The 13,601-nt window shown below is 38.9% G+C and overlaps 1 protein-coding gene across 3 annotated transcripts in view; it reads left to right on the top strand.

Annotated features, from left to right (window-relative positions):
* The window catches only part of SCAPER (S-phase cyclin A associated protein in the ER), a 522,888-nt gene that overhangs the window by 344,705 nt on the left and 164,582 nt on the right, over positions 1 to 13,601 (top strand). For all 3 annotated transcript variants that reach the window (XM_060617955.3, XM_060617952.3, XM_060617953.3), the window contains one exon: positions 13,297 to 13,412. In XM_060617955.3, coding sequence (XP_060473938.1) covers positions 13,297 to 13,412 — 116 coding nt within the window. The remainder of the gene's footprint in view (positions 1 to 13,296; positions 13,413 to 13,601) is intronic.

Here is a 13,601-nt window from a genome sequence, read left to right as displayed (position 1 = left end):
TCATGCTGACTTAAAACCAAAACCAATTTCAGACTTCAGACTAAAGGCTTTGTGTAAATACAAACTTTTTAAAAATGTTTTATTTATTTTTGAGAGAAAGAGAGAGATAGCGCGAGCAGGGGAGAGGTAGAGAGAGAGGGAGACACGGAATCTGAAGACAGGCTCCAGGCTCTGAGCTGTCAGCACAGAGCCCAACCTGGGGCTCAAACCCACGAACCATGAGATCATGACCTGAGACGAAGTCGGACCCCCAACTGACTGAGCCACCCAGGCACCCCATGTGTAAATATAAATTGATCATCAAACTTTTCTTCAAATGAATTTGAGTATTCTTGTAAAGAAAAAGGGATTTATATTTGCCTTTTCATAAAGCAAAAAAAATGGTCTGGTGTTCTGCAGACTTAATGACTCCTCTGGGTTTTGTTTGCCTTGGAAAAGCAGACTTTTAAACATTTCAGTTCACCTTTAGTAAAGGTCTTATCTTATTCTCATAGCTAAAAGCAGTAGCACAGAGCAGTTCTCACATTAGAATTCAGTGGGGCAGCATTAACTCTTCAGTAAACATTTGATCATGTTTGCTTTAGGAAAATTAGGAAGAAAGACCAGATATTCTGAAAAAGCCTTCACACTGTTCTCCACATAAGAAGGTACTGTTTGCAACATTATAATGGAGAACAGAAGCTCTGCATTATTAGGCAGTTTTCATCCATGACCAAAGAATAGTTAACATGATCATCTTGAAGTCCAGAATCTGAAGGACTATTTATTTTTGCCTTCTTCCTTGCCACATTTTGTATCAGTCTCATAAGTAACAGATTTCGCACTGTTTTTGTCTTCTCTATTTTACCTATATCCCTTTTAGATGCTAGAGAACAAGGCCTAAACCAGAGTGCTGGCTCCAGATAATCCATCTGCAAAAACATTGCCCGTCACTAGCCATTTCCCTCTTCTATTTCCCCTGGACTGAATAAAGCAGACCTTAGCAGCATCATTTCTGAAATTAGTTGTACTCAACTTTCCTAGTACCCAATCACAAGGCTTTTTAACTTAGTTGCTTCTGGGAAAAAAAATAAAATTAAAACTAAATAATATATAATAGAATAGAATACAATATATAAATGAAACAAAACAAAATAAAATAAAACTTGGGATAAATATCCTGTCGTGGGTACAAGTGGAGAAATCATACTTAAAAGACTTTGAAACAGTATCTGTGCTGAAGTTAGAAGCAAAGCCTACAGAGATTTCACTGACATTCAGGAAGGAAAGGATTTTGAAAGACTGCCCCAGCTGAGAAAGTATTGAAGGCCATTTGGGACTGGAGCTGCAGAGGGAGCTCATCTTGGGCCACCTGGAGCCTTTTTTAACCCTGGTCCCACATTGCCTCCCTCCTCAGTCAAGGCCTGCTTCCCTCCTGCTGTGTGCACATTTCTTCCTGTTTCCTGACAGTCTCAAGACCTGCACCACCAGTTAAAAGAACTACTCGTATTTCAGTCCCTTAGAATCTAGTTAGGTCTCATTTCCTTTTTTATTTACTTGTGATGGTCAAACTTGGCATTCTTTTACATTCTCTGAGTCTGGATTATTTCAAGAATTTTTTTTTTAAGCTGCTAGCGAATTCTTATTAGTTTTGATAAATGTAGAGTGGTTGTGTAAGATTTTAACATGAGGGAAAGCTGGATTAAGGCATACAGGAACTTTACTGTCCTTGAAACTTTTCAATATATCCAAAATAATTTCAAAATCAAATTTTCTTTAAAATTTTCAAAATTTGATTTTCTTTTTTAAAAAGTCTCAGAATTTAAAAAATTCGGATATTTAGTGATAAGTATGCCAAAAGCCGAACACATTTTTATTTTAACATGCTAGATTTTCTTTCTGTAGATCCATCATACACTCCGAAGTCAGATAAACCTAGACTCAATCCCCAGCTCTGCCAGTCACTAACAGTAAAAAATTAAATGATTCCTCTAAGGCTTTCTTTTTTTTTTTTTTTCAACTTTTTTTTTATTTTTATTTTTGGGACAGAGAGAGACAGAGCATGAACGGGGGAGGGGCAGAGAGAGAGGGAGACACAGAATCGGAAACAGGCTCCAGGCTCCGAGCCATCAGCCCAGAGCCTGACGCGGGGCTCGAACTCACGGACCGCGAGATCGTGACCTGGCTGAAGTCGGACGCTTAACCGACTGCGCCACCCAGGCGCCCCTCTTTTTTTTTTAAATCAGTATAATGAACAATGATTCCTACCTCATAAGGTTGTTGTGAGAGCTTATGTAACAACCCAGGGCCCGCCACATGGTTAGCCCTTGAATTGTCACTTTCAGCCCTACTGTTTTTTGAGAAAAGTAAAGTTTGGATTCCTATTCTTTCCTTTAGTTTGTTTTCACTTTTTAAAATTGCCCTCCCCCTCCCTCTTTCTTCTGTGTCCCTCCTTAAAGACATAGAGTCCTGGTCACTACTTTACTCGAGTACGGGGCAAAATAAACAAAGGCCAACGTGAGTAGGGCAGTACATAAGCATCATATCTCGGGCCTCTCCTCTCAGGGCTTGCCTCCTTCAGAGCAGGGCCTACCTTCGCTTGCCTTACCTTGTCAGCCCAGGCAAGGACTAGTGCCTCTTCCACAATTTCTAGCTTACTTGCACCCTTACCTTGACTTTCCCAGCTGTATGGGTATTTCTACACCTTTTCTTTCTCATTGTGGATTGATGAATTTTCTCTCTCCTCTTAAGACAATTTCTGATGTTAGAACCCCAGAAACTAGAATGTGCCTTTATTTTTTTGATGCAGCAGCCATTTACTGAATACCAGTTGTTTAAAATGTTTTTTAATTGAAGTATAATTAGCATACAGTGTTATATTCATTTAATATAATGATTTACACTTCTATATATTACTCGGTGTTCATCAAGATAAATGAATTCTTGGGGTGCCTGGGCGGCTCAGTTGGTTAAGCATTGGCCCCTTGGTTTCAGCTCAGGTCATGATCTCAGGAGATCCAGCCACATGTCAGGGCTCCCTGCTGCCTGTGGAGCCTGCTTAAAAATTTCTCTCCTCCCCTCTCCCCCTCCCCTGCTTATGCATGTGCACACACTCTCTCAAAATAAATAAACAAACAAACAAACTCTTAATCCCCTTTCTCTTTCATCCATTTCTGCACCTACCTCCCTCTGGCAACCACCAGTTCTCTGTATTTAAGAGTATGGTTTTTTTTTTTTTGTTTGTCACTTTTTAAAATTTCTTTTGATTCTTAAATTCCACATATGAGTGAAATCATATGGTATTTGTCTCTGTTTGACCTATTTCACTAGCATTATACCCTCTAGGTCCATTCTTTTTACGAATGGCAAGATCTCATTCTTTTCTATGGCTGAGTAGTCTGAATACCTACTTTTTTGCTAGATCCTATAGAAGCATAATTCCAGCTGTGTCAAGAGCTCACAGTCTGCTTTGTGATTAAGTAGAAACTCATATGATCTAGTTTATAATTAAATAATAGAAAAGTGTCATGAACTATAAATGTCATGATGGAGAGAGAACAGAGTGATGTAGAAACACTCTCCTTTTCCTTGCCATCCAGGTGGAGAAGAGCCTTTGAGCTCTAAGGTCCTGCTCCCTGGGTGCTGCTAGACCCAAAGGAGTTTGTCCATGTTACTCACTTTTGTCCCTATCATCTTCCTGCCCTAAAGAGATTCTCATTGGTTTGAAGGTCCCAAGTTGTTTTACCTCTAAGCTTTAAAATTTCCAGGACATTTAAGATGCAAGAACGGAGGGGAAGGAACTGCTGTGTTAAGACTCTTCAAGTTCTGTTGTAAACTAGCAGGTAGCCTCAAAGTTGGGAGAGGTGAGAGAAATAAAGCAGTCGTTCAAGGAACCTCATTTGTAGGTCCTTGACTTTGGGTTTTTTGTCTTTATTTGATAGCGTGAGAACTCAGAAAACTGTTCCAACAGATACCCATTGTGTCCTGAAGAAGTAGTCACAGGGACCATTTCCTTTGTGGGAGTACAGCTCTCCATCCATCCCCTCACTGTGGCATCCCCTCACTGCACTGCATTTATCTATATGAAATCTCTGTCTCACCAGCTCTCTGAGTGCTGCACCTGGCCAGTGCCTGCCACTTGACATCCTGGCAGCACTGAGGATGAGGGAGATCAAAAATAACTTTATTGTGAGTTTTGTTGGATTGCAATGATAAACTTTATACACTGATCTTCGGTCATCTGTCTCATAACAGCTTAAAGGGAAGGAGCAGGGTGTCTTGTGTCCCGCACCACCCCCTCTCACTCACCCTGCCCTCATCTCACTTAGTCCAGACAGGTCAAAAATGGCACAGTTCAGCTCCCTTAGGGAGAGCCTTCCAAAGGATCCAAGTTCTGATTAGCATTACAAAGGAATTGTTTCTCTCATCTTGAGAAAGCTTTTCCAGCCTCCCCCAGCCTCACTTACCTTATTACCTAAGCCTTCAAACTGTAGATTATGACTCTTTTGGGCACAACATTTACATAAGTTTCTAATTTCCTTGTGATATTCTCAACCCCAGACCCTGAGTTCTTTCAAATGTGAGTGTACAGCTGAAAGGCTGAGCCTAGACATTTATGTAGATGATGGGACTATGAGGAAGCCAACATTAGAAGGCTTAGAAGGGAAAAATCCTGTCAGCTCATCATGCTCCCTTTAAACTAACATGAACAGGTGAGGATAGCAGAGGAATGAAGATTATGTCCTTTAAGTGTTAGGTTAGTTTTCCATGTGGGAAAAATAACCATAAAAAAATTTACTCTGGGATCTTCTCATCTCTGTAAATTGGTCTACCGAGTTCTAAATTTATGGACTTGCCAAAACCTACTTGTATTATCTCTAAACAGGTCTTAAGGTACCACCAGATGCTCAGAACAAATCTAGCCTATCCTACTAATGAACAGGCAAACAGTTTTCCCCATCTGCCACCTCTGTCTAAAAGGCTAGGAAGGCCTTCCTCCCTGATCACAAAGAACATAATTACCGTCTATAGAGAAGTCAAGTACAAAGGCCACCAGCCTTTGTAGGCCACGAAAGATTAACAGCTGCCTCTCCTTTGATTGGGAGAGGCAATAACAGTTACTCTAGTTAATAATTGAATGGATTCCCGGGCCATGTAATTCAGATTGAAGCTGTCATTTTTTTGCTGGCCTTCAGCTAAGCTGGGTTATTAGAATGGAGCCACTAATCCTATTAGTCAGTTGTCAGTCTCAGAGTGGGAGAGAGCAGAGGAAGGCAGAGCTATTAAGGTGTTATGTCAGGTACATAAGTAAAGCCACACATTTCATCTTTTAGAGGTATTTTTTTCCTCACTCAAATCAGAAAGATAGAGCTCCTTATGAGTGTTCCACTTTCACATGTCTGAATGCAGAGTATTTGGAAAAGGGATAAAAGGGAAAAGGAAAGGTACCTAGTTCATCTTTCTAGATATTTTTAGTCACTAAACAAAGTTTGCTTGGTGCCTGCTATGTGCTTGACCCTGATTGAGAATGCAGAGACAGGAGAGCTAGGCTTTATAGCCTAGTACATGAACACAAATAATACAGGAATAATATAAGGGATATATAATATAGGGGATAATATAGAAAGTGATAAGGGCCCCAAGAGAAATGCAGTTAAATACGGAGACCTTTGACTTTAGTTGAAGGTATCAGAAAGGCTTCATGAAAACTATTTGATGTGGGTCTTAAAGGAATGAGGGAGCATTTGAACATTATAGGGTGAGAACGTGGCAGTTTAGATGGAGAGAATAATTATGGTTAAGCATTTTTAGGATACTAGCTTTTTTCTAGACACTAACAGGGGTAGGAACAAGTATAAGATGACGTATTTGAGAAGCATCCATTCCCATCGTGGCATTAAGATATCCAGGAGCATAAAGAGCACCGAGTATAGGAAGTACCAGGTGATTAGCGCAAGCAGTTAGTGTGGTGGGCACAGAGAGGAAGGTGAAAAATGAGAGGCCCTTTGAGTCTGTGGATTGTTGTGTGAATGTGACTTCCATTTTTTATTTGCATATAGAGCTTTTAATGCCACGTGCCAAGTCCAGATACAGAGCCACGTGCTTAAGGAGGTGGATTTTCTCCTTTACTTGAACATTTGGGTGCTCGTCGAGCCAACTTGATTTTTCTTTTTCTGTCCTCCTGAGGTGAAAATGTCATGGGATATGATAGGACTATTTTACCCGTTTTTCTGCATAGAGAGGGGGAGAGCTGTTTGTTTGCACTGTGTTCAGGAACGGAATCCAGAAGGAGGCATTCGTTCTTTCTCATGGGCCTCTGTATTGTGTGTTAACCTCTGATACCTCACAGGACATTTTTGCTCTCTGAGAGAAATCTTTTCATTTGTTCATCCTTTTGTTCAGTCACTCATCCATCAGGTGTTCACCATTCCTGTTCTGTGCCAGAACTGGGGCTGCAAAGGTGAGTCAGCTTAAGGAGCTTCAGACCGAATGAGGGCCTGAGGTAGGGCAGAGATGATGGGAGGAATAGAAGTTGATATAGGAGATGAAGAAGTTAGGAAGATACTAAACAGGTTGCCATCTGGTCATCTTCTGTGGAAGAGGATCCACCTCTGGATTCTGAATTTCCATTGCAAAAGTAACCAGAAACCTCCATGACTCCAGAGGGAGGTTTGTGAGTTTTTTTATTTCACAGTTGGTTTTGCCTTTTGGTTTATTTCCTTGAAAAGCTGCAAATGACAAATTAAAGCTTCAGTTTTCAATAATACATTAGGAAAAATTTGGCTTTAAATGGCCTTTATCTTCCTGAATTGGCTTTTTTTTTTTTTTTTTTCCTGTTTAATGTCTAACTAGAGCTTATATCTTCAGTTTTTTAAGAGGTCACATCCATGTTGTTGGCACTGCATAAAAGGCTTTGAGTTTTGTTTTGTTTTTAAAGCATAGATGTATACATTAAAATGGTCTGCTTTTACTCAGTCCTTTTCGCCTCCACCTCTGCAATGTTGATCCAGTTCTCTCCCATTGTGGAGGGGTCTACAAGAATAGCATTGGTGCTGCTTCATTTCCCTGTGGACAGATTGCATCAATTGGTGCATCTGCTTGGCCTGAGGTAAAATATACTTTGTTTTTGAATTAAGAGATATATATAAAGGCTTTACACAGAAATGGATGGATCTTCCTTGTTGGCTATTAAGGAGGCTCAAGGTGAATATGTCCTTCAGTCTTGAAAAACTGAATTTTATTCCTTGGTCATGAAGCTCACTTTCAGGAACAAACTGTTCTACAAGGCACACACAATAACAGGAGTGGAGGATTTTATCCTGTGATCATACCAGAGAAGTTATTGACTATCTGTGTTTTCACAGTCAAAATCATGTGCAGGTATCCTTTTCAGCCTTCTTTCTCAGAACCATCATTCACAACCATTGGTTGAGCACATACTGAGTGCCATCCCCTCTGCTAAGTGTTGGGAATGTGATGAAACAGACATGGCCCCTAAACTCAGGAAGCTCTGAGTTTAGTGGGGATACAAAGATAAAATGCTGGAGAATCATCCCCTCTGGGGAGGAGGAACAGTATTTGCAGAAGCACAGAGGCGTGAAAGAACGAGGGCCATATGGGGAATTTGGTTGAGGGAGAGGCAGGAACATGGCAGGGAAGAAGGCTGTTAATGGGGCATCAGATTTTGAAGACCTGTGCTAAGGAATTTGAGCCTCCCGCAGACAGTGAGGATGAAGTCACTCAAGTGTTTTAAGCAGAGTGACATGATTACATTTACTCTTGAGAATATTATCCTCATTGCATATATAGGCATCCAGAAAAGGACTACTCAAAAGGGAGTCCACAGTCCAGTGCTGGGCCACTGTCACTAGAACAGGGTGAGATAAATACACAAATCCAGAGTAAGTTTTAGCAAACTGGCAGAGTAATTTTATGTCTGTTGTATCTAATATTTTTAAATGTGGTCTCCACTTTTGTGCATCTTTTTTTTCATTTGTTCAGTATTTGATTTGTATTGCATTTCACAAAAGTATTGGTCTACAACGGAGTAGAAATCGAAGGAAGGAAGGAAGGGCAAAGAAAGAAAAAGGAAAGGAAAGGAGTAGGAAATGAAGGAAACCCTGATTTTTATCTTAGAGTATTTAGAAAGCACAGCTCTAGAGAATAGGCTGGTGTGGGGTGAGCCTGGATCCAAAGATTCCAATTAGGTACTGATTGCTGCAGTACCTCAAGCAAGAGACCATGAAAGCCTGAACTGACGTGGTAGATGTAGGCAAGAGTTAAGAGCTACAACAGAAGTGGAGTAATCAGAACTTGGATTCTGAATCAGTGGGAAAGCTGAGGAAGAGGGAAAAGTCTAGAAGGGCAAGTGTTCTTTTAAGAGTCTGCTGAAAGTTGGACCCTTGCCCTATGCGTTTTTTTTAGCTTTTCCATCCCTGGTTCACAGAGATGTTCCATTTATTTTTTAATGTGGTTCTGCCTTTTCAATATTATCACATATTATGGGGGCACCTGGGTGGCTCAGTTGGTTAAATGCCAGACTTCGGCTCAGGTCGTGACCTCACGGTTTGTGGGTTCAAGCCCCGAGTTGGGTTCTGTGCTGACAGCTCAGAGTCTAGAAGCCTGCTGCAGATTCTGTGTCTCCCTCTCTCTCTCTTCCCCTTGGCGTGTGCGTGCTCTCTCTCTCTCTCTCAAAAATAAATAAACATTAAATATTATCACATATTTTATCTATAATTCCTACTTCTTTCGAGTATAAGAAGAAATGAGGTATATATATGTGTTTATATCCCTGTCCTAAGAGTTCCTCTGCTGTATTCCTTATGCTTTAGATGCTTCTGGTACCAGATACAGTAGAAACATTGCTAATGGGATAACCATTCACTACCAAATTAAATCCAGAGAATATTCATGTATATCATATGATCTCATTTATATGAAATTCTACAAGAGACAAAATTAACCTATATTTTGTTTCTTTTTACCTTATGATCCCCTTCACCCATCCCATTTCTTCCACCCCCTATCCTCTGCCTCTAACAACCACTAATCTGTTCTCTGTATCAGTGAGCTTTTTTTTTTTTAATTCTACATGTTTTTCTCTACCTGACTTATTTCACTTAGGATAATGCCCTCAAGGTTTATCCATGTTGTCACAAATGACAAAATTTCATCCCTTTCATGGCTGAGTAATATTCCATTTTATTTATATACCACATCTTCTGTATACATTTTATTTATCATTGGACATTTATCTTGCTTCCATATCTTGGCTATTGTAAATAATGCTGTGTGAACTTTGGGTACATATATTTTTTTCAAATTAGCATTTTAATTTGCTTCAGCTAAATACTCAGAAGTGGAATTTCTGGATCATATGGTACTTGTACTTTTAATTTTTTGAGGAACCTACATACAGTTTTCCATAGTGGCTGCACCAATTTATATTCCCACCAGTAGTACACAAGGGTTCCCTTTTCTCCATATCCTCACCAACACTAATTCTTTCTTCTTCTTCTCTTTCTTTTTCTTTCTTTCTCTCTTTTTCTTTCTTTCCTTTTCTTTCTTTCTTCCTTCCTTTCCTCTTTCTTTCTTTCTTTCTTTCTTTCTTTCTTTCTTTCAATACCATTCTAACAGGTGTGAGGTAATATCTTACTGAGATTTTAATTTGTATTTCCCTAATGATTAATGGTGTTAAACATCTTTTCATATACCTGTTGGTTATCTATGTGTCTTCTTTGGAAAAATGTATATTCAGACCTTCTGGCCATTTTTTTAATTGGATTGTTTGTGTTTTTTACTATTGAGTTGTTTGAGTTCTTTATGTATTTTACCAGAAATATGATTTGCAAATATTTTCTCCCATTCAGTAGATAGCCTTTTCATTTTGTGGATGGTTTCCTTTGCTACATAGAAACCTTTTAGTGTGATGTAGGCCCACTTATTTATTTTTGCTTTTGCTTTTGGTGTTTAAATCTATGGGACTATAAATCAAATCTGTGGTTGCTTCAAGGAGTGGGGGGATTGACTATAAAAGTGGTATGAGGGAGCTTTCTAAGGTGATGGAAGCGTTCGGGTCTTGATAAGGATTTCTCAAATTTATTTGAATGGTATACTTAAGATCTGAGCCTTTTAACCAATTGCAAAGTATACCTCAATTTAAAAAAATACCCAGTAAACATAAGGTGTTCAATCCAACTGATTATCCAGGAAAGGCCAATAAAAACCTCAATGAGGGGCACCTGGGTGGCTTAGTCGGTTGAGCGTCCAACTTCGGCTCAGGTCATGATCTCGCAGTTCGTGAGTTCGAGCCCCATGTCGGGCTCTGTGCTGACAGCTCAGAGCCTGGAGCCTGCTTCGGATTCTGTGTCTCCCTCTCTCTGCCCCTTCTCCCTCATGCTCTGTCTCTCTCTGTCTCTCAAAAATGAATAAACCTTAAAAAATTTTTTTTTAATTTAAAAAAACAACCCTCAATGAAATGCTATTATGCATTCATAAGAATGACTAAAGTTTTAAAAAAATGATAAAATCAATTTTGGTGTGAATGTAGAATAGCTGAAATTATCACTGTAGTTCATCATGTACACAAATACTTTAGAAAGCTGTTTGGCCATAGCTAATAAAATTGAACCTATGTATACTCTATGACGCAGGAATTCCACTCATATACCCAACATAACTGCATGTCACAGTTGCACAAATACATGTACAAAAATGTTTAAAGCAGCATTGTCCAGAGTTTGAAAGTGGAAACAACCCAGAGCACCTTGCTGGCTCAGACCTTGGGACACTCAGTTAAGCATCTGACTTTGATCTAAATCATGATCTCACCAATCCCAAGTTCAAGCCCCTTGTCAGGCTCTCTGCTGAGAGCTCAGAGCCTGGAGCCTGTTTCAGATTCTGTGTGTCCCTCTCTCTCTCTGCCTCTCCCCTGGTCATATTGTGTCTCTCTCAAAAATAAAAAAACAAACAAAAAAAAAAATTGAGGGGCGCCTGTGTGGCTCAGTTAGTTAATCTTCTGACTTCAACGCAGTTCATGATTTCACAGTTCATGGGTTCAAGCCCCGCATCGGGCTCTGTGCTGATAGCTCAGAGCCTGGAGCCTGCTTCAGATTCTGTGTCTCCCTCTCTCTCAAATATAAATAAATATTGGGATGCCTGGGTGGCTCAGTCAGTTAAGCGTCCGACTTCAACTCAGGTCGTGATCTCCCGGTTTGTGAGTTTGTGAGTTCGAGCCCCTGGTCGGGCTGTGTGCTGATAGCTCAGAGCCTGCTTTGGATTCTGTGTCTCCGTCTCTCTTTGTCCCTCCCCCGTTTGTGCTCTATCAAAAATAAATAAAAAATGTTTTAAAAAAATTTTTTTAATAAATAAACATTAAAAAAAAACCCAGATGTCAGTCAGCAGTGAAACATTTAAATAAGTTGATTAAGATAATAAGATAATGGTTATCTTCACCCTGTAATGTTAAAAGTGAAAGTAATGTGGAAGGGATGAAAAAAGATGCTAGAATAAAGTAAATTTTTCCAAAAAAAAAAAAAAGTTGATGTATATAATCAGACAAGGGAATATTATATTCCAGCAAGGGAAATGAATGAAACACAGGTATAGGCAGCAATATGGATGAATTTAGAAAAAAAATTTGAGCAAGAAAAGAATATGTAGATTCTGTAGAATATGTAGAGTATGATTCCGTTTTTATAGAACTCAAAAGAAGACAAAGGTAATCTATGATTTTAAAAATCAGGATCGCTTTTACATTTGGGGAAGAAGAAGAGAGAGTGAATGAGATGGGCATCAAGAATATTATGGCATGTTATAAAACTATTTTTTTATTTTTTATTTTGGAGTTGTTACAGGGTATGTACAGGGCGTTGTTTGTTATTTTTTTAATTTTTATTTATATTATTGCTTTTTCATTTTGGATTTGGTATAGGATGTGTTCAATTTGCCATAACTCTTCCAGCTATACAGTTATGATTAGTGCAGTTTTCTTTGTGTTGTGTGCTAATACAAAATTTATTATTATTTTCTAATCATATTGACATCCTAGCCTATGAAGAAAGAATGGTAACAGCATGATGGTTTCAAATTACTGAATACACCTGGGTTTTTCAGTTTTTTTGATGGTTAGTTTTATTGCAAAGAAACATTTTTTCCCATTAAAAACAAAAATTCTTTATTTTCTATCCTAAAAGTATGATTTCTTGTCTAGGATTCACAATAAACTTATTATAGTGTCAAACTGTATTTTATTGTGCACATAGTGAGCGATTAAATGACTAAGGCACTGTACTACCAAAGTCTCGTCAGAAGTCAGTAGTCCACATCAAGCAGAGCATTGTGCTTAGAACATCAGAAGAATCAGACAAACATGTTTGACAGATCTTGTGTATAACTCCTATCTCTCCCTGATGCACCCTCTTATCCCCCCAAAAATACTTAAGTATTTCAAAGATATTTCAGGGCTTGATGAACTATATAGCATGCTCTTAGAAGAAACATAAAGGTGGTGGTATAATAGCAGATTGCGGTGATTGTTTGTATGCATAGAAACTAATACAGTGTACCATAGAATTGCTCTTGCCTGTCCCCATGCCAGAGAAATGCAAAGAGCTCAGAGATGTTCCTTTCACAAGACTTGTAAACAATTCAGAAATTGTAAAGAAATAATCATCGGTTGAGTTCTATAATGCTGACTTAAGATTCTCCCTAAAATAGCTGAAATGGTGAAAAAAATATATAGAGATGGTTAGGTATGAGATTATCTTGTATTGCCAAGGAAAAAAGTAATACGAGAGGAAATCTTTGTGACAGTTAGTTTGTCTTGTTAGGTGGTAATTAACATTACAAGATGATCTGCTTTTTAAAATTATTGCTAAAATATTCTGTATAAAATGGTTTTGCCCTCTGCATGGAGCACTCCATCCCCTCCCCTTTTTTTTTTTTTTTTGCCTGTTTCAGAACCTCAACCAGAAAAGCCTGTGCTGACCCTTTCCCCAATATATAGTTGGTTCCCTATTCTTATAGAGCACCTTCCCTTTTTCTTCAAGGTACTTATCATAATTGAAATTATTTTATTTATGGTTATTTGATTGGTGTTGTTCTCATCCACTAAATTTTAAGCTTCATGGGGGCAGCAACTATGTCTTTTGTGTTCACCAGTTTCAACCTCCTGTTCCTAGCACTGCATAAACATTCAATAAGTATTTGTAGAATAACTGAACCAACAGAGTGTTTGACACTACAACTAAATATTTCATTTGGTGATCATTCTATGCCTGAGAAATTGGGCTAATTTCTACTTGTATTTCTGTCTAGAATGTAGCAGATCAGATTGCATTTCAAGTTGCTGGTGGATTAACAGCCCTTGAACACATTCTTCAAGTAGTAGTCCCAACCACAAATGTGAACACAGCCTCACGAATTCCTCTTAAGTAAGTATAGTTTTTTAATCTGTCTTTCACGTTTCATTTGTGAGTCATTTCTGCTCTATGGTTTCCATATGGGGGACCACAAGAAACTTGTATGTGTATTCAGGCTTGAATAGCAAAAGCTTACACTCCCCATTAGGGAGAAAAACAGAGGTGCTCGACTTCACTTACAAAACTCAAATCGAGCCTAAA

Source organism: Panthera onca, chromosome B3 (assembly GCF_046562875.1).
Source record: "Panthera onca isolate mPanOnc1 chromosome B3, mPanOnc1 haplotype 2, whole genome shotgun sequence".
NCBI lineage: Eukaryota > Metazoa > Chordata > Mammalia > Carnivora > Felidae > Panthera > Panthera onca.
Note: the sequence above shows the minus strand (reverse complement) of the source record. Positions and strands in the feature narration are given on the sequence as shown.